Source organism: Octopus bimaculoides, chromosome 1 (assembly GCF_046866305.1).
Source record: "Octopus bimaculoides isolate indiv1 chromosome 1, ASM4686630v1, whole genome shotgun sequence".
NCBI lineage: Eukaryota > Metazoa > Mollusca > Cephalopoda > Octopoda > Octopodidae > Octopus > Octopus bimaculoides.
The window spans coordinates 5,975,482-5,998,178 of NC_142928.1; the positions used below are offsets into that span (position 1 = coordinate 5,975,482).

The 22,697-nt window shown below is 39.5% G+C and overlaps 1 protein-coding gene across 6 annotated transcripts in view; it reads right to left on the reverse strand.

Moving 5' to 3' along the window:
• LOC106867230 (serine/threonine-protein kinase TBK1) overlaps positions 1-22,697 on the reverse strand; it is a 94,562-nt gene that overhangs the window by 11,890 nt on the left and 59,975 nt on the right. For all 6 annotated transcript variants that reach the window (XM_089348263.1, XM_089348269.1, XM_089348265.1 and 3 more), the window contains exons 8-13: positions 17,454-17,564; positions 9,077-9,256; positions 8,066-8,268; positions 6,334-6,484; positions 3,511-3,646; positions 2,381-2,469 (exon numbers count right to left, since the gene is read on the reverse strand). In XM_089348263.1, coding sequence (XP_089204389.1) covers positions 2,381-2,469; positions 3,511-3,646; positions 6,334-6,484; positions 8,066-8,268; positions 9,077-9,256; positions 17,454-17,564 — 870 coding nt within the window. The remainder of the gene's footprint in view (positions 1-2,380; positions 2,470-3,510; positions 3,647-6,333; positions 6,485-8,065; positions 8,269-9,076; positions 9,257-17,453; positions 17,565-22,697) is intronic.

The window sequence follows — 22,697 nt, forward strand, 5'->3', positions numbered from 1 at the left end:
GTCTATGTGATCACTGGACCTGCTAAAAATAGCAGCCAGGTCTCTATGTAATCAGAGGAAAGAGGAACAGCACACTGGATAACATAGTTAGAGATGCAGCAGGTTTAAGTAATAGATGGGGTGGTCGTGGTTGGCTCTTATCACTTGTAGCTTCCCATCAGAAAGGAAATAAGGTGTAAACACACACACACATCATTGTACTCACACACACACATGCACACCAACAACAATAATAATAGCCGTCATGCCCGCATCTACTGCCACCACCACCACCATCATCATCATTCAACTGTGTGTGTGATGGGCCCCATGGAGGCAGTGACAGGTGACCAAGACCTTTGGTGATATACCATGCTTGTGTTGACCTGTCAAGCCGAGTTCGACTGTCGTCGTGGCTGATGCCAGTGTCGGGTCATTGGCACCCATGCTGGTGGCACGTCCACTACACTCTCAAAGTGGTTGGCGTTAGGAAGGGCATCCAGCTAGGGAAATCTTGCCAAATCAGATCAGAACCAAGTGCAGCCCCCCCCCCCCCAGCTTAGCATTTTTCAGTCAAACTGTCCAACCTATACCAGTATTGAAAGCAGACGTTAAATGATGATGATGATGATGATGAACTTGTTTTCCATGCTAGCATAGATTGGATGATTTGACAAGACACTGGCAAACCAGAGGGCAGCACTGGGTTCTATTGTCTGTTTTGGTATGGTTCCTTACAGCTGGATGCCCTTCCTAATGCCAACCATTTTCCAGAGTGTCTGCTGGGTGATTTATGCATGGAACCAGCACCAGTGCTACTAACGTGCCACTGGCACAGGTGCTTTCTTCACAGGTACAGACATATTCTATTGACACAAACACACAGTCATCATTATACAAAGAGTCTCTCCGCAATGATATTTTTTGAAGACACCATCAACACCGAGAGATATTGCTCAAATATCATCTCTCCATTTGTAAGACCAACTCACTGAAAGTGAAATTAATAATGCATACTTTCAGCAAGACGGAGCTACAGCACAGATTTCATGCATCACCATGGCGCTACTTCATGAGTTTTTCGGTGAATGGATTATTTCGAAGGGACTTTGTCCAACAAGATCACCTGATTTAACACCACCAGACATTTTTTTTTTCTGGGGAGCAAGTAAAGGATCAGTGTACAAGAATCACCCGAAAACCATTAATGAGCTAAAAGATGCAAACATAACCTTCACACAGTCCATACTGCATCAGACTCTCCAAGATGTATTTCAAACCATGTGTAGAAGATTCAACTTATGTATTGAAAATGGAAGACGACAGCACCACACCTCTTATAAAGTTTTTGTAAAGTCTTGTAAAGTCTAATATATTCTTTTGTAGTTTTCTTATACCATCTTATAAATATTTATTTTGCAATAAAATACTGCGGAGAGATTTTCTGAACAACCTGTATTTTACTGTCGTTTTACGCATGCACACGCAACACAAATTGGTGGAATAGTTAGAACCTCAGATATTGGTCCCAATCCTCTGCACTACAAGTTCAAACCACACTGAAGTTAACGTTGAAACTTTCTTACATTCACAAGCAATAAATATTGACCCACTCTCTCGCCGTCTCTCAGGAATCAGTTATGTTCAAAGCCAGACAGGAATGGCCTCCACCAGTTTTAGATGCCTAAGACACCCAGTATGTCATGATAATACTTCTACAACTCAATCAAAAGTTCAGGACCAAATACAGGAAGGACGCACACACACACACACACACACATTCAGCTTCAAACCTATTATCATTATCATCATTAAGATCTGACAGAATCGTTAGCACACCGGGCGAAATGTCTAACGATATTTTGTCTGCCACTAAGTTCTGAGTTCAAAATCCACCGAGGTCAACTTACCCTTTCAGGGTTAACTAAGTACCAGTTATGCACTGGGGTTGATGTGATTGACTTAATCACTTCTCCCAAATTTGAGGCATTGTACTTCCAGTAGAAAGGATTATCATTATTATTATTATTATTATTAAGGTAGTGAGCTGGTAGAATCGTTAGCACATTGGCTGAAATGTATTTTGCCCGCACAAAAGAAGCCCTACTAGTTATGTTTCTACTCAAGTGACCTTTCATGCACCTCTCCTTCCAACAAGGCCCCTCAACTGTCACGTGACATCACTGACCCTATATCACCCCCACTCCCCACACACACACATCATGGTCTCCCTCCTGTGTTAACGGATAACTTTGACACTCAGCCATGTGTGGCAGTTCAACACAACGCATTACCCTGCAAACCACAACAGATCACCCACATGTTCGTCCACATGTTCAAGTTTTCTCACAACCATACAACATCTCCTGCCCCTTCTCTGTACATGCCCCATGTGACCTACCAGTGATCAGATTCCATGCAACCCGTCTTCAGCCAGTAATGATTCAAGAATTCTAAATCAAAAGCCGATCTCCGCTTCTGTAAAACATCCTAAAATAAGTGAAAAAAAAAGAAGAAAAATTAAAGACATTGCATAATAGATTTTATTTATTTTCTTACACACACACAAAAACAAAACACCACCACCACCACTAACAACAACAACAACAATAGCATTCTTAAGGTATATCCACATTAACTAGGATATACAGATTGCTCCCATCATCATCATCATCATCATCATCATCATCATCATTTAATGTCCACTTTCCATGCTGGCATGGGTTGGACGGTTTGATTGAGGACTGGTGAGCCAGGAGGCTGTGTCAGGCTCTAATCTGAATCTGGCAATGTTTCTACAGTTGGATGCCCTTCCTAGCACCAACCACTCCGAGAGTGTAGTGGGTGCTTGCTATGTGCCACCAGCATGGGAGCCAGTCAGGAAGCACTGGCATCGACCATGCTCGAATGGTACTTTTCACGTGCCACCAAATGGCTTTTTACCAAGGAAAATAAAGACAATTGCCCCGACCTGTTTTACAGTTCTTTGGCCACTCATAGCCAAGGACATGTCATGCAGTTTAACTGCTTGGAATTTATCTTAGCTTTCCTACGCATTTTAATAAATATTATAAATACACACACACAGTAAATAGATGAAAATGCACAGTAAAGTTAAAACAATTACCATAATCTCTTTAAGAAAAATTAAAAGAGAAAAACAGACAGATTTCATTTAGATATATAACATTTTTTTTACTTTGCATTTCTTAAGTGTAAATTATAGAATCCAGTCATGGAAGGAAAACAATAAATGGCTACCACAATCGTGTACATGTCACACTGTGCTATTCAGAGGGGCAACAGATAAACTCAATAAGAATTCTGTTATTAACAAAGAATTCCAGCAACGGACAGACTAGAGGGTGGGGGTTTGTTTGCTGTAAGTCTGACTAGGAAGTTCTGTGGAAATTCATGTTGATGTTAGGTGAAATAACTTTCATCATCATCATCATCATCATTTGTCTATGCATGGCTGGGTGGTTGGGTGGATGGATATAAATATAGAAAGAAACGTGATAAAAGCCTTACTTCGATTTTAATCATTTTTGTTGTGAGTTCATTGAGTTGTGGAGAAAGGTTCCGTAGACACGTTAAAGTGTTTTTAATCCATGAAGTGTTTGCAACGGATTCACTTTGATTCAAGAAGCTTTGTTTCAGATAAGTCCTGAAAAACAAAAAACCAATACAACAGCGCTTTTATTTATTTATTTATTCTTGATTTTTCTTACATTATACAACACACACTTTGTCGTCTTTTATTTCCATTTACACACACACACACACACACACACTCACATCTTGGAGCAGAATTACTCTTGTCCATCTGCTACATAGAAATTCCATCCCTGTCAGCCTGTCTTTGATTCCACAACACCTGTTGTGCATCAATAGTTGACAATGGCGCAGGAGTGGCTGTGTGGTAAGTAGCTTGCTTACCAACCACATGGTTACGGGTTCAGTCCCACTGCATGGCACTTTGGGCAAGTGTCTTCTACTATAGCCTCAGGCCGACCAAAGCCTTGTGAGTGGATTTGGTAGGCGGAAACTGAAAGAAGCCCGTCGTATATATGCATATATATATATATATACATATATATATATATACATATATATATATATACATATATATATATATACATATATATATATATATACATATATATATATATACATATATATATATATACATATATATATATATACATATATATATATATACATATACATATATATATATATATATATATATATATATATATATATATATATATGTAGTGAAACTACCTCCCGCCATTAGATACAAACTACTATCGCCATTACATACAATCTTCTCATTTAAATATAAATAAATGCGAGCGTAGTAGAGAACCCATTCCTTGTCATCACGTGACTGATCATTATTCGAATCGGCAACTTCTTCGAACCGTTCCCGCCAGAACGCAAACTGACCAATCACGGCCCCTAATAAGTTCACGTGATAGAGTAAAATTCTGAAGCCATATCAACTCATACCCAACAAATTTGTCTCGGTCCAGTTTCTCTTAGAGACTGTTCCGTGTACCACACGACAGCAGCAGCAGCCAGCGACCACTTCAGCAGCTTCGTCCATCCACGATGACCACCGCCGTCGCTACATCAGCAATACGAATCTACGACTACTATCCAGCATCATCGTCATGACCAACACAATTACTACCAAGCAGCCTCTACACCACCAGCGTCAACACGACTTACTATGTACACCAAACCAAACCACCGCGGCACACATCTCTCTCTTCGATTCTGTTAGGTGACTCAGCTTCACCACGGTAAATAAACAGACAAGAAATTCTCAGCCAGCGACGAACATCTGTATAACAAGAATCACGGCCCGGCATCGATGCCACGACATCACAACTAGTGATCAGCACTGCCACACTCAGCCTCTCCTCACTTTCACATACAGATTCATATTATTGTGTACCCAAGAACTGGTATAATTGTTCACGTGTTATATATTGACTCTCTTTCCATCTGCTGTAATAACTCACATACACATACATGTATCACTCACATACACACTTTTCTTTGTACGACGGCCTGTCTTTGATTATGTTCTTATATGTCGCATTCACACTCTCACACAGACATACATCTTTAACGCTACAATAAATATCTCTGTTATTCATCTTATACGGTTGTGGTCTTTCATTACTGGTCATCTATGTTATCGTAGCATAACATATCATCTATATCATCATTTGATATATATTTTTTGTGTTCGACCGTGTGACACGTTTAAATAAAAGGAGTCCTCTGTTTTTCCATTCGTCACCATTTCTCCTTTATGAGTTCGCACGGTCGTTCCTTACATATATATGTCTGTATTTGTCCCCCCAACATTGCTTTACAACTGATGCTGGTGTGTTTATGTCTCTGTAACTTAGCAGTTCGGCAAAAGATAAAATAAGTACTAGGCTTACAAAGAATAAGTCCTGGGGTCGATTTGCTTGACTGAAATGGCGGTGCTCCAGCATGGCCACAGTCAAATGACTGAAACAAATAAAAGAGTAATGGCTACACAGAAAGAACTCCTTACCTATTCTTTTCCCCTGCAAATTAAGCATGGCCAGTTTCCTGATAGCGGGGGGGGGGGGGGTGTAATCTTTCCTGTGAACCAAAGATTTAGTCTTTGCTTGGTTTACTTTGAGAGCCCCTTGATTCTAGGTTTTTGTTCCCAAGTTCGGAATTTGGTCTCTCAATCTGTAACCATTTCAGCTGAAGAACTAAGCCATCAGCTTAGATGAGTTTGAACGGATAAACAGTCTTAAATTCCTGTTATGATTGGATGATACTAATAAACAAAAAGGGACTGAGAATTGAACCCTAATGTACACCAACAATATTGTCGTTATCATTGTTTTAATGTCCTCTTTTGCATGGGTCATTTATTGAGGCAAATTTTCTATCGGTGGATGCCCTTCTTGGTGCCAACCTTCCAAGCAAAGTGATATTTGTCCATGGCCAGACATGTTTGCACTGAATATTGGAATGAACGACACTGCTTGTATGACAGTGAAGCTTATTTACAACTATCATGTGATGTCAAGACGACGATACACCCACAATCATCTGTTTAACACCTGTTTTTTCCATGTTAGATGGGGGAGTTATTTTGCTGGTTCGAATTTTCTAAAAACATTCCTCAGGTCTAAGGAAAACACAGAATGGCTGATCATAATGACATTGGCACTGTTTCTCTCTCCCCCCACCCCACACACACAATGGTCGTTCCAAATGAATTTAACAACATCGTTACAAACATAATAACAAAATATTTCAGAACCATTTTGTTTCCTTTTTCAAACTTACATTGAATGTCTTAAAGCGTCTTGAAGAAGTTTTTGTTTCAAGTTAATATTTACAACCAAACGTTTTATGAAGAAAACTACATTTAAACACGTTCGCAGTTGGGCTCTTTCAGCAGAATGTATATCTTCTATCTTCGTTATAGGAAATTCAGCTGCAATAAAAAATTCAAAAGGAAAGTGAAACAATTTTTTAATTATGGAGTGACAGAGCTAAGCATCGATGTGTACAAATAAGAACTTATAACGAGTTCAAACAGACCTAAGGCAGATTTGAACACGCAAGAAAGCCACAGGGAGTTGCCAACTAGTAAAGCCAGTCATTGAATGATGACAAGAATATCATGAGAGAGACCAGTCTCTTGTATCAGTTTACTGGTCACTGCTGCTGAAGAGGAGATAATCACTCTGAAATGCCTACATCTAACAGACTGGTTAAGGGGAGACTGAGAACTGACCCCGTGTATTTACATCTAATTGTCCACAGTGAGAAATTTTATTCATGATAAAATATAATGAATGGGTTTCTTTGGGTTTGAGGATACCTCAAGCATATTTGAACAGGTAACATCTTCGCATTTTTAATTAATATTAATATCATCATCATCAACCTTTGGGAATTTACTGTCTCAAGTTGTAGGACTCATAGGGGTGGTTACCAGGTTTTCCTGGTGCCTAAGTGATCAATATTACAACACTGCCTCTGAACAAAATGCCAATCTGTCGAAAGGTTCTTTATTTGCAGAGGAATGGATTGAAACAAGAGAGGAAATGAAGAACATAACACGTCACCCAGTCCAGGGATTGAAACCACAACCTTGCAATAATGAGTGCAACACTCTAACTACGAGGCCACACAGATTTTCATTTTAATTAGAATCGAGTTAATTAAGAGACCATAATTAAACGTTCTTCTTAACTTTACAATAAAATGTCATATTAACAATTATTTTTAAATAATTCCTCCCCCGCCCCTTTTCATTATTTTAAAATGCACAAGAATAGCAATTTGGCAGGGGGTCAATAGTTGATACCACTGACCCACTACATGACTGGTATTATTATATTTCATTGATCCTAGGTGAAAAGCAAAGTTAGACTTGACAGGATTTGAACTCAGAATGTAAAGAGTAGGAATAAATAGCACAAAGAATTCAATCTGATGTTCTACCGATTCTACCAATGCACAGATTTAATTTATAAAAAGATTAATTATATTACAGATGTCATCATCATCATTATTGTATTAATGTTCCTTGCTTGCAATGATCAGGCACAGATTTTCTATGGCTGGATGCCTTTCCTGTCATCAACCCTCACCTGTTTCCTTGGCCAGACACATTTTCCAAGGAAGACTGGAAACAAACAACATCACTTGTGTGATGGTGATGCTTATTCATAACCATCACATGATGTCGAATCAATGGTGCACACACACACACACACACACGTGTGCACTTTGTATATGCCAAGCTTCTTTCAGTTTCCAGTTATCAAATTCACTCACAAAGCTTTGTTGGCCTGGGGCCATGGTAGAAAACACTTACCCAAAGTGCTGTGCAGTGGGACTGAACCTGAGACCACATTGTTGGCAAGTAGGCATCTTAACCACACAACAACATTGTGTCTTATATATCATATAATTATTTCATAAATAATTATAATCTAATTATAAATAATTATAATCTAATACCAAAAAATCAAAGAAAGAAAGAGAATGGCAAAGAAGTCCTTACGTATGAACTGGTCCAGCATAAGTTGTTTTCTGCTTGGTGCCACCAACAAGAAAATTGGTGTATTTATGGTAATGTTGGGATAGTTAGCAATATGCTGCAGAGGATTAATAATGTCTGTAAGAAGATGGCCTTCGAAAAGCAGCAGCTGGCTTGCTGCATTAACATCTGTCTGTGTTGCAATTAATTCTTGTAGATTGGTGTAACTGGAACAGAAAAAGAATGGAAGCTCATGGTTAAGTCATGAAGGAATAAGCTTGGCACTTAAAGAAAAATCTTGTTAGCATGTTTGCAGAAAAGAAGCTAAGAACTTGCTGCCTGCCACAGAAGCAGTTCAGCTGCCAAAAGAAGCAACAGGACAAAATACAACAGTAATTAGCATTATAACCATACAAATCTACTGCAACATGTTAAGAATAAAATGATATAGCATTCCATTAAGAATAAAAATATATTTTATTGTTAATTAAAACTTTTCAATAAAAGTTCGTGGTAATTTATTTTCCAAATTATTTTCAAGGGTTGGCAGGCAACCTCATTCCCCACAGAAGTCAGCTGCCATGGCTTCCCATCCAGGTCAGTGTGTTATTTCCGGCAGAAGATGATAGGCCTGGAACCCAGACAACGGAAGAAAGCCATCCAGGAAATCGGCACAGCAGCTGATGAGAGACAACAAGTGAAACCCTTCCGTAGGTGGAGACTAGCTCAGTCCTCGCTCCCCTATACAGGTGAAGTGTACAGACCAAGGGGCAAAATGCTTGTGACCATGAGATACCTGCTGACAACAGGGAAGAGTTTCCTGCATTGCAATGGATTGAGAAGGCTTGCAAAATCTCTGAGTAGCTTCCTGTGAGGCAAAGCATCTTTAATGTTTATTTCACCCATATTAATTTATCTTGCAAATTATTTTCAAAATTACCTGAAACAAACAGACTGTTTATTTCGACAAGAATATGGTAGCACAACAGTTAATCACAGATTCAATAAGATAATGAAATAATGGAAGTGACATACTTTTGGTTTCTATCTATATAGATTCTGAAGTTGCTGAAATGTTCTGGACTGAATACATGAATAACTGTTTTAGAAATGATTTCTTGGATTTTTTGGAAATAGGTGTCAAAATTCCATGTCTTCTCTGAATCTCTCTCGAGTAATCCAGCAAGAAAAGGCAGTAAAAAGTTTTTTAGTCCCCTATAAAAAATAAAAAATAAAAATAATCACAAAAACAAAGAATTACACACTCATATATATATATATATATATATATATATATATATATATATATACATATATATATATAAGAAAATGAGATGACAAATGAATAAACAATTATCTTATGAACACCATTAACTAACAGCTGTTTTTGGTATAAGGCACTCATAGTTGAGTGTCTTGTAGCTTCATTGGACCATTGAATATGAAGCACAAATTGCACTTCATATTCGAGGCTCTGATGGAGCTGTTAGGTGTTACTCAGGTACTCGACTATGAGACCACTGCATCTTATATAGCAGAAACAGTTGTATGCTAATGAACTTCACAGCATAGTTGGTTTCTTCCCTGGGTCATCTCATTTTCTTGTTACTGTGCTCTGCTTGACTAACACTTTGGTCTGAAGCATACATATATTGAGTTCTACACCAGGTGTATTGCATACATACATACATATATATTACATACATATATATATATATATATATATATACCCATAAGAATAGCCTGGGCAAAGTTCAGAGAGCTCTTACCTCTGCTGGTGACAAAGGGCCTCTCACTCAGAGTAAAAGGTAGACTGTATGACGCGTGTGTACGAACAGCCATGCTACATGGCAGTGAAATATGGCCCATGACTGCTGAGGACATGCGTAAGCTCGAAAGGAATGAAGCCAGTATGCTCTGATGGATGTGTAATGTCAGTGTGCATACTCGACAGAGTGTAAGTACCTTGAGAGAAAAATTGGACCTAAGGAGCATCAGTTGTGGTGTGCAAGAGACGACTGCGTTGGTATGGACATGTGGCAAGAATGGGTGAGGATAGCTGTGTGAAAAAGTGCCACACCCTAGTGGTTGAGGGAACCCGTGGAAGAGGCAGGCCCAGGAAGACCTGGGATGAGGTGGTGAAGCACGACCTTCGAACATTGGGCCTCACCGAGGCAATGACTTGTGACCGAGACCTTTGGAAATATGCTGTGCGTGAGAAGACCTGGCAAGCCAAATGAGATCTAAATCCAAGGCCTCTGCCAAGGATGTAGCCAGCCCACTTATGCGTACCTTTCCTTCGTTGAACACTAAACTCCGCTTGTGAAGACATTTTGAGGCAAGTGAAATCGAAACCGAACTAAATTTGTAGACTGGCACCCATGCTAATGTCTCTTTCATTGAACACTAAACTCGGCTTGTTGGGGCAAGCGAAAGTGAAATCGTGATGGCACCTGTGCCAGTGGAGCGCTAAGAGCACCATTCGAGCGTGATCGTTACCAGCATCGCCTTCCTGGCACTTGTTCCGGTGGCCCGTGAAAAGCCATTCGAGCGAGATCATTGCCAGTGCCACTGAACTTCCTTATCCACCCAAAAAACCTTCTCTTTACTGACTTTTCCTCTAACTTGGGAGTATGCCCTGATACATCATCACCACTATCTTTTCTCTCTATCATAGTTTAACCCCCCCCCCCTCATCACCTGGTATAAAGCCACCTCCCTCACTGGTGCTGGTGCTACATAAAAAGCACCCAGTCCACACTCTGTAAACGGGTTGCTGTTAGAAAGGGCATCCAGCCATAGAAACCATGCCAAAACAGATGACTGGAGTTTTGTGCAGTCTCCTTGCTCATGAGATCCTGTTTTCCAACCTGGAAAACAGACATTAAATGATAATGATGATGGGGATGATGATGACATATTATGTTTCCTTTGAGATTTATTAAAAATTTTTTCCTTTGCAGAATTCAAACCAGACCTTAAAAAAAAATAGCAAAGCTCCTTTGATTAAGTCAAAACAACTCTTGACGTTTATGGTTACCTGAACTGCATATGTGCATGTTCTGTGCACATTGTGTGTGTGTGTGTGTGTGTAAATTGCACATATGGTTGTAATTGTCATGATAGAACACAAGAGTGTATATTTCATGACAGTTTATATGTGTGGGTGTGTATTCATGTATTCTGTATCTATGTGTGATCGTGTTCATAAGTTCAGCTAGGGACCTCAAATGGAGAATCCCTAAATTGTTTTACAAATGTGTGTATGTGTGTGAGTATATATATATATATATATATATATATATATATATATATATATATATATATATATATTATAATATATTATTATTAATATCAGGAAATCAATATTAGAAAATTCTTCAGAAAGATATATACGTGTGTAAAATAATAGTTGTATTAAAAATAAAAATATATGTACATATGTATAAGTATAAATATATAATGGATTTTATACATAATTATTATGGATTAATAACAGAAGACTTACCAAGGAGGCATATATATGAATTTCAAGATTCTCATACTAAAGTGTATTTACCAAAATCAAAAGCAGTAATTTTTAATTTTTAATTTATACTTCAAGCAAACTACTAGCCCATTGTGCCTCCACACACACACACACAAACACACACACACATATATATATATATATATATATATATATATATATATATATATATATTCCAGAGTAAGCACATAAATATGAAACAAGGTGGGAATAAATAGTACTCGAATACCAGAGGTAGAGTAATATGCTTTATTAATAAAGCTGCAAAGACATCACAAAAACTGTTACTCAGAGTTTCCTGCTCCTGTTTATCAGATAGTTTTGGTTATATATATATATATATATATATATATATATATATATATATATATATATATATATATATATATTTTTTTTTTAAGTTTCAGCTTAGAGCTGCGGCCACGCTGATGCACCACCGTGTTGCTACACTGTTATTACAGGGAGCCTCTTACAATATGTGGCACTTGGTGAAGAATGGAGTTTGATTTAGCAACCCTCATTTGGACTCTCGATAGGAAGAGGTCCAGCTTTGATTTAAAAACTCCTACATCTACTTTGTGCAGATTCCTCAGGCTCTTTGGGAGAATATTAAAAAGCTGTGGGCCCCTGAATCCCAAGCTGTTGCAGTAACTGGTCCTGAAGCATATATAGGACCGTGGTACAACAATGCACCAATATTTACTGGAAATAGCAGTTGATAATACATGACACTATAGCTTCACTATAAATATATACTGGCAAAGATGTTTGCAGGTGGCGAACATAAAAAATTTCATCTTACTTGTAGGAAGAACTTTAAATGAATGTATGCCCCAGATGTGGATAATGTAGGTTTTGAACTTTCTAAATTAAGTTTGTTAATGTAAATTTGATTAGTTCTCTTCGGCTAGATTCACTTAGACAAACTTTCAAATGTCGCTACATCAAAGCCAGCATTTACTCGTCTGAACGCTTGGCTGTTAACAGACTGAGAACAGTGAAAAAGTTTCCAGAGAAAATTTATTAAATAGTGCCAGACATTAGTATTGCTTCCCAGTAAAACAAAGCACCATCAGGTTAAAAGTATAAATATAGGATAGTGGTACAACAATGCACCAATATTTACTAGAAATAGCAGTCGATAATATACGATGCTATAGTAAAGCTTCACTGTATAAATATACTGGAAAAATGTTAGTTTTGAGTAGTGAAAGCATTTCACCCTCCATATATTTAAGCAGTGATGGGCCAAAAGGCTTTTGGAATTTAACGATACGCCATAAAGCTAAACCCTTTATGGACAGGAAACCTAAGGTAATCCCATAAACCGGCCTGTAGAAACTCTGCCAAATTAGATTGGAGCCTGGTGTTGCCATCTGGTTTCACCAGTCCTCAGTCAAATCGTCCAACCCATGCTAGCATGGAAAGCGGACGTTAAACGATGATGATGATGATGATGATGACTGCTCTACATCTTAGAGTGTGCTTCTTCTCCGGGTTTATGTTTTCTACAAACGATATATATATATATATATATATATATATATATATATATATATATATATAGACATACAGACACAGATATACATATATGTATAGATATTGAAAAACAAAAAATAAGAAAAAAGCTTTGAGAACTCCATCATGGAAAAAAAGTGAAAAGAGTATGAACATTTACATCAAAATAAACAACTGGTTTCAAATGCTTTAAAAACAGGATTTAGTCATGCTGAAATATAATAACAAACACATTGAATTAAATTAATCTTTCATGATATCAGATCTGGAAAATCACATGGTTTTCTTACAAAAATCGCATGGTACTGGTTTTTCCTTCTGATTGCTGTTGGATAGTAGTAGTAGTAGTAGTAGCAGAAGCAGGAGTGGCTGTTAATGAAAGAGACAGCAGGTATGGCTGTCAGCAGAACAGCATCAGGAATGTCATTGGCTGTTGTAGTTGTTGGTCTTACTCAGTAGATGTCACTGTGGTAACTCTTTAGCAAAAGCTGCACCAGCATTCATGGTAGTTGTCTTCTTTTTATGTCACAGATATTTAAACATAGTTGGAATTTGGTTATGAACGTTGTTTTCCAAGTTGAAACATAGCTGCTGAGTTGTGTAATCATCAAATCAATGTAAAGGGAAAATTGGAAAATTTGGTTCTTTCTTTCTTATAAATGACTCCATTCACTGAGTCCTGTTTGTCTGTATTCCTGTATTTTAATTTACAGGCAATTTTTGCTCTTGGTGGTTTTTGTTTTTCTTTGTGTGTGTGTGTTGATGGGCGTAGTTTCAAATATATTCATAGAAATCATTAAAACCTTTCGTAGAATGCAGTTACTGTTGTTTCTTACCATTAATTTGCCATACAGTTCTTCAGGATCTTAATCTTCTGTAGAATTCAGAAATGTTGTCTTTCAGTTTGTTGTTATTTACATTGTATATTAATTAACTGTGTTGTCTTTGATAAATTGATGATTTTTTTCTTGTCTTTTTTTCCCGTCTTGTTTGTATAGTGTGCCACTGAATATCTTTTCCCCTGGGCAGGATCTAAAAGTGGTTATAGTAATCAAATTGGTCGATGGTGTTAATACAACTTCAATTGCTGTAATTTATAGCATGGTTTTGTTGTATAAGATTCTTCATTGAAATTTTTTAAAAAATTTATGTTCCATTGGCATATTTTGGGGAGATTTTGGTGATTGTTTGTCATCATGGGAAGGAGATTGCAATGACAACCTTGAGGGTGGTTATTTCCTTTTCTTTGTTTTTTATTTTTGTGTTTCTTTGGTGAAGTACCATCTCTGGTTCACAGGTAATTAATCAAGTTTGTAGTTGGTCTTTTATTGAGAATGGAATTGGTTTGCTTTTCTTGCTGGTTGTAGAACTGCATCCATTTGTGATTTTATTTCATTTTCTTCAGTAAAAGATTGTCAGAAACTTATTCCTTTTTGAAGATGGTTCCAAAATTCACAAATCTGTCGGCATTTTCTTCTCAGAACTGAAGACTTTTCGGTTCTTTCTTGCTTTGCTCTTTTCACAGTTTTGAAATGTTTTCCAGGTTTAGGCCTTGAGCTTTTTTTGCTGAATTTTTCGTCAAAGGACTTGCAAACAAGAGAAGCCAAAAATAATTTCAAAAAAATCATAAAAGAAAAAATTTACAACACAACAAATTAGTATGCTCTCTCACATTTATGCCAACCTCTTAAAAACACGATTACAACATAATGAAAGACAACATTTCTGAATTCTACAGAATGTGCTGCTGCTGCTACTGCTACTGCTACTACTATCCAACAGCAATCATAAGGAAAAACCAGTACCATGGGATTCTTATAAGTAAATCATGTGATTTTCCAGATCTGATATCATGAAAGATTAATTTAATTCAATTTATTTCAATTTAGTTTTCCTTTTATTTCAGCATGAATAAATGACTGAGACAAGCGATGTTTACATAACTTGGGGCAGTATTCACAAGTTAGGGGAAACAGGGGGGTGAAGTGGATGCTAGAATTGCAGATGCTGGCAAAGTAATGCGCCAGCTCTAGCATTTGATTCTCAAAAGTGGAGAGATTGGTAAAAATGCCAAACTTACTACCTTCAATCTGGTTTGTGCACCTATTTTCACCTCTTTAAAAGAGTACGAGTACAAGTAGCCAAAATGGAGTGCCTCTGATGGGTCTCTGAAGTAACATTACTCAAGAGAGAGGGAGAGCAGAGCTTGGAGATCAGAGAGCCTCTCCAGGTTGAGCCACCACTTCTCAGCATCAAGAGGTCACAGCTCTGGTACTATGGATATGTGATTGGAATGTTGCAGGGAAAAATTGCAAGGTAGATTCTTCAAGCCAGGTCAACTGGCAAAAGGCCTGGAAGAAGACCAAAAATGAGATGGCAGAATAATGTCCATAGTCTCATCTGGTTATGGCTTGGGAATCCAGCTGGAAAGAGCCTGCTGAAGGGTGTTTCTGATAGGACCCTATGGAGGAGGAGGAGGTGCCTGAGGGCTCTACTTCAATGACCATTCCAGACATAGAGGGTGGAGAAGATGGATGGATGGATAAAGCATCTTTTTTAAGTAACTGAAATTGGTAGCATATTCTGATAAAAATGTAAATAATTTCGATTTTTCTACGATGAAGTTATCAAAGCATTTCCCTTTTTATTTATTTATTTATTTATTTTTTGCTATTTAATATATATTTACTCATGTGAAACCTCTTAATCTATTAAATACATTATTAGCATTGTTTTAATATTCACTTTTCCATGCTTACATGGGTTGAGTGAAATTTCATAAAGCAGATTTTCTATGGAGACCATATACCCCTCCTGTATCCAACTTTCACCTATCTCTGGGTGTGTGTGTGTGTGTGTGTATATATATATGTGTGTGTGTGTGTGTGTGTGTGTGTGTGTGTGTGTGTGCATGTATGTATATGTGTATCTTGAGCTGCTTCTAGTACATATTTGAATTTTTTCCGTGGCATGAAATGTTGGGATATGCCAGCAGATGGTGTTTAAACCATTTAGCATATTATTAGAGTTGGGAATATGGCTTGCAGCAGGCCTTGTTTGGGATGCAGCTTTGGTGAGTCACAACAATGACGAAACATTGATGCCAGTCACTTGAGTTGTCTCACCTGATTAAGGTGTTTTTTCAGGTGCTTTTTTTTACACCAGATGCTTAGAGAATATTTTCTCTTTGAAGAAGGCCTTAAGCTCAATTCAGGACAGCTATGTGGAGCTGCTGAAGATTGTGGTCAAGCCCTGGTTGGAGAGAGTTGCTGCTAGAATGTCATATGTGTGGCAGCAGGATTCAGCCCCTTGCTACACTTCCAAAAAGAGTCTATTACTTCACCAGACCCAATTTCTGGTCTCCTAATCCCCTCAATTGTATTCACCTGGGTTACTGCGTGTGGAGTTGTGTTGAGAAACACCCCCAACCGCTTGGCCTGTAACCTCAAGGAGGTTTTTCAAAGATTTCTCCAGGGACACACTGAAGAATGCATTTTCAGGGTTCCAGAGTCCTTTTAAGGTTGTAGCAGAAGCTGAGAACGAGTGTTGTCTCCCAGCCATAATTATCATCATCCTCATCATCGTTTAAAATCCGCCTTCCATGCTGGCATTGACTTTTATTTTTCAATTGGATATTCTGTTTTCTTTTCCTTTTATGCAAGCTGTCAAATTTAGCCCTGAGACCCTGTGTGTGTGTGTGTGTGTGTGTGTGGAGAGAGAGAGAGAGAGAGAGAGAGAGAGAGAGAGAGAGAAAGAGAGAGAGAGAGAGAGAGAGAAGAATACTGACACCCACACCTTCACTTGAATAAAACAATGAATTTTTTTTTTCTTTTATTCTTTTGTTTCAGTCATTTGACTGCAGCCATGCTGGAGCACCGCCTTTAGTCGGACAAATCAACCCCAGGACTTATTCTTTGTAAGCCTACTACTTATTCTATTGGTCTCTTTTGCTGAACTGCTAGGTTATGGGCACGTAAACACATTAACATCGGTTGTCAAGAAATGGTGGAGGGGCAAACACAGACACACAATACATACATACACATATATATATATTACACAATGGGCTTCTTTCAGTTTCCGTCCACCAAATCCATTCACAAGGTTCTGGTCAACCTGGTGCTATAGTAAAAGACACTTGCCCAAGGTGCCACGCAGTGGGACTGAACCTGGAACTATGTGGTTGGGAAGCAAGCTGTTTACAATCTTTGATTACATGACCAATCACTTTCAATGTGTCTATTGATTGTGGATAAGAGAGAGAGAGAGAGAGATGGACAGACAGACAGACAGAGGAAGAGAGTGAGAGAGAAAAAGAGAAAGAATGGAAGAAATATTAAGAAGGTTTGAAAAAGATGAACTCACTGGGAGAGGAGACAAGTGTTTGGGAAATCTTCGCTCCATTCAATTTCTCCACCAAAACTTTTTTGGATACCAGACACCACACCACTTTTCTTATCAGCAAGAATTTTGTGCCTGAAAGAATTTACAGAAAAGACATTGATTTACGGTTGTTTTGGAGGAGTAAGAAGAAACTGAAAATGGTAAAAAAGGAATAAGTTTAACGAGCACCTGCAACTGGGATACAAACAGTTCTTACAAATTAATGTTTTATCTGAATGTTAATTAGGGACCCAATTATGGAAGAGAGATAATAGATGGAGGTTATTTGGGAGGAAATCAAACATATTATCATCAACATCGTAATTATTATAACGACCTCCATGATCAGCACCATCATAACCCTCATCACCATCAGCAGTAGCAGTAGCATTACCATCATCACCACCCTGATGATCTTCAACATTATCATCACCATCATTTAACCCCTTTTGTTACTGTATTTCTGTTGAGATGTTCTGTGTTTCTTTCAATTACTTTAAATATAACAAAGAATTTAGTAAAATAACTTAGTTATCATTCAGCCAGTGTTAGGAACATAAATTCCGACTAAGGTTTGGTGGAAGATTTTAATTCAGAACTTTTGAAAACAAGACATTTGTACTACAGAGCCAGAGGTGGTTTCAGCCACGTTGGTAGTGAAAGGGTTAATGTCCACCTATCTATCTATCAATCATGCCGACTTGAATAATGGTGGTGCTCCAGCATGGTCACAGCTTTTGGGCTGAACACATAAAAGACTAACATCTAGTTATTTGCTAACTAAGCTTAATACACTTTAATTTAATGAACTCTAAACACACCCAAGCATCCATCTTTCTATCTTCTATCCATCGATGTATCTATGTGGTTAGATACATTGGCAGGCAAAAGATACACAAACATTCAAACATCAAAATCTCTAACAACAACTAAACTTTTTTAGTTTGTCAAAATATTCTATTACTAGCTGACTCCATGCCGTCAATAATGATGGCTAATTGTATTATTTTATAAACAAAGTGCATAATAATCAGACATACAAACATTCACATACTTTCCTTCTACACGCACATACATACACATATACTCAGACAGAGTTGAAACGCTGATTTTTTTCACCTCTTCCTTTCTCTCACTCCTTCTCAGTCAGGGCTATTACACTCACTACTTCTCCTTCACTGAATTACTATTTTCTCTCCTTCTCTGTGGCTGACGTGATTCTGGACAAATATCATCATCATCGTTGTTGTTTAACGTCCGCTTTCCATGCTGGCATGGGTTGAATGGTTTGACTAAGGATTGATGAGCCAGAAGGCTGCACCAAGCTCAATCTGATTTGGCAGAGTTTCCACAGCTGGATGCCTTTCCTAACGATAACCACTCCGAGAGTGTAGTGGGTGCTTTTATGTGCCACCGGCACGAGGGTCAGTCAGGCAGTTCAGGCAACGACCACACTCAAAAGGTGTTTTTTACGTGCTACCTGTACAGGAGCCAGTCTGGTGGCACTGGCAACGACCTCACTCGAATGTTGTTTCTCAAGTGCCACTGGCACAAGTTTCGGTAAGGCGACACTGGCAATGATCACACTCGAATGGTGCTTTTCGTGTGTCACCGGCATGGGAGCCAATCTGAGGCCCTGGCAACAATCACGCTCGGATGTGCTTTTAACGTTCTCATTCTGTCATTCATTCACAACACATGACCATACCAGCGCAGTCGTCTCTCTTGCACACCACATCTGATGCTTCTTAGATCCAACTTTTCTCCCAGGGCGCTTACACTCTGTCATGTATGCACACTGACATTACACATCCAGCAGAGCATACTGGCTTCATTCCTTGCAAGCTTACGCATGTCCTCAGCAGTCACGGCCCATGTTTCACAGCCACGTAACATGGCTGTTTGTACACGTGTCATACAGTCTACTTTTTACTCAGAGGGAGAGGCCCTTTGTCATACAAATTTATAAAAACACTATTCTCCTTATTATATTAGGAGGTTACGTTTCACTATGAAATACCATACAATGGAGACAAACATTGCTGGAATGTGCAAAAATGCACTTTTTGCTTCATCATTTTCATGTCAAAATAAATATTTTGTGAGGAAAATTATATATCATTTTTAAGCTCTGGATGTGAACTTTCTACTCATCTAGTTTTAATTAAAATCCAACAGTTACATAACATGCCAGCATCCCTCAAACACCCTGGTATTTCCATGCATTTACAAAGTTTTCCCATTATTTTGTTATTTTTTGACAGCTGAATGGTAGCCCACGTTCTACTTCAATCTGCTCAAACACCATAACTCAAGTTGTGTTAGAAATCGTAATCATGAAAGGGAAGGTTTCTACTTCATTTTGATATAAAAATCGAAGTGGGTAGGTCAGATAATTGTTATGAAATATAAATGTTGAAATTTCATTGTTAATTTTCACTGAGAAAAGAACATATTTTCTTCAAGATTTTCATATTATAAGAAGAAAAAAACAAATCTCACAAATTCAATGTGGTCATTGATAATTCTGGCCATTATACGGCAAAAAAAGCACAGAAAATAATGAGGTTGGTGCACTGACCCCTATTTTCCAAACTGACAGATTCATGTATGGTGAGAGGTCAAACAGAACACGAATCTCGAGTTTGAGACAGAATTTCAAATAAACATATTTCTACAAGAAAATGCTCTAAATTCATCATCATCATCGTTTAATGTCTGTTTTCCATGCTGGCATGGGTGAGTTTAATAAGTCTTCTAGAGCCCAAATTTAGCATGAAATCATTGTATTGAGAATGTTGTTTGTCCTTCTCTCTTGCTGTTTTCAAATGTGGAGAGCCAGTAGGATATTCTTGGACATATAAATTTCATTTTTCTTTGAGAAATATTGGTGAAATTCTGCCAATAAAAATTATATTATGCAAAGAATATAATTTTGTCTACTGTTAAAATTAGACGTGATCTTAGTTTTTCTAATTTTGAATACAGTTGGGATAATTAGTGTCATCATCATCATCATCATAACATAACAATATGTTATGATGATTATTAAAAATTGCCAAAAAAACCCCAGTTTTCTTGCCAAGAACCTGAAAAAAAAGAGAAGGCAACTACTTGTGGTGCGCTGGAGGAAGAAGACAAGAAGCAAACGGACAGAATGAAGCATTGGACCTTACCTTGCCAACCGCAGTGGGGTACACAATTGCTCCTAATCAGAACACGTCTTTCTCGTAACGTCGCTGTTTTCTCACTGGCCCCACGTGCTAGCCTTCGACCACGTGTCGTCGACTTCCGATCTGACTCTTCCGGTTTGGCCCTTCCGGTCTGGTTTCACCTGTTTGCCTCACCCCTCTCCACCACAACACATAGCTCGTCACAGCCCATAACACCACATGCCCCCCTGATCTATAGATCATTCAACCGGCTCTCCCACTCACTCCTCGCTCCCGAACTACCTTAATTGGTTTCATAATCAGCCAACCAGGGAGGAGGGTACCGCTCCCTCTGTGGTCGCTGTGCGACCCCGGGACTGGCCTGAGTTCCTGGCGCGCTGCCTTCATCATCTTGCCTACTGATGCTGTCTGCATCATCCTGCCCACTGCAGCTGGTTCCATCCTCTGAAGCACTGACAATCTTCCGCACATCCAAAACATGGCGTGGCATACCATCGACTGAGACGTTGTTCTTTGAATTGATGGAGGTTATAGTTCCTTTCCCCCATTGTGATGTGCACCGTGCATTTGGGGGTTTTACCCAAACTTCTTCCCCGATCTGCACAAAGGTGTGCTCTTCCTCTCCCCGGAGTCGCATTGATGCAATACACGGGTGCCTCCACTCGTACCTGAATATTTCCCTGTGCGGCACCGACTCTTCAGCCTGTCCTGTCCTGGGCGACATATTGTACCAAAATACGGCCTCGATTGGCGAAATGCGGCCCCTCTCTGCCATGGTCTTGATGGTACGATGATGCCTTTCCACCACTCCATTTCCACTTGGCCGGTATGCCGCCCTGAAGAAGCGGCTGACCTGCCACCCGTCAAGCATTTCTTTCAGCGCCTCCGAGCGAAATGCAGTGCCATTATCCAGCAGCAGCTCATCCACAGGGCCTCGTTCTAAGAATATCCCATTTAACACTCCTGCGATTTCCTCTGCAGTCCCCGTCTTCATCTCCCTCCATATGGCCATCCGCCCCGGTCCGCAGTCAACCATTGAGAGGTACGTCCCCTGCCGGTAGTGTGTTACGTCCACTGCCAGTCGTTTCCAGTTGTGGGCCACTGGAATACTTCCTGCCTCATGTACGCCCGGAGCAGGGTCAATAGACTGGCACCTGTCACAGCTGCTAACCACTCTCTGCACGCTCCACCTCGTTACCTCGGAGTCAACTTTCCTGGCGAGGAACAACGTCCTGTCCACTCCCATGTGATGCATGGTATGCAGTCTCCTCAACTCCGAGTCACTCAGACAGCATACTGCAGCCACAGCCCGCTCCGCATCCTCTGGCACCTGCAACCAAGCTCGCTTTACCCTGGTTAGGACGTCTGCCCTGTTCTTTTCGGAAGGCACAAAGATTACGCTCAGCTCCAGATCGAACTCAGCGGTTAGCTCCCACAATATTCCCGATCGGCGCTTTACCAGCATCTCCGCAGCCCCTTTGGTTCGCACCCTCCGCTCATCGGTGAGGACTGTCGTCACCCAACCAAGCACAGTAGCCGAATCGGTTCTAATCTCGATGGTGCACAGCCCCCACTTCAAGGCCAGGTTCACCCCCTTCAGCACAGCATCCAACTCCGCCACGTTGATATGGTTGCAGTCATCCATCTTCCTGAGCCAGGCTGCATCCTCCACCACGGTGCCTCCCATTTCCAAGACGACCCCTATTGCGATGCTACTGGCGTCACACCAAACGATCCCACTCTTTGATTTGGGAACATACCAACTGCCCCTCACTGGATCCTCTGCTCTCACTCTGACCAAGACTTCCTGCATCATGTCGGTCGTTTTCTCCCCAACTCTGTCATTCCACTTTGCTCCTTCGGCTCGTCTCTTGATGAAGCTACATGCTGTCCGAAGCCATCCTGCAACCGGGTAATGTCCCACCAGCTTCCCGCACACCGAGAACAGTTCCCACCTACTCACGCTGGTGCCCAGTTCAGGGATCTCGTTTCCTCTCCGGAACACCAGCTCGCCCGGTCTGTCTTTTTGTAGCTTCAGCCCCAGCGCAGCTCC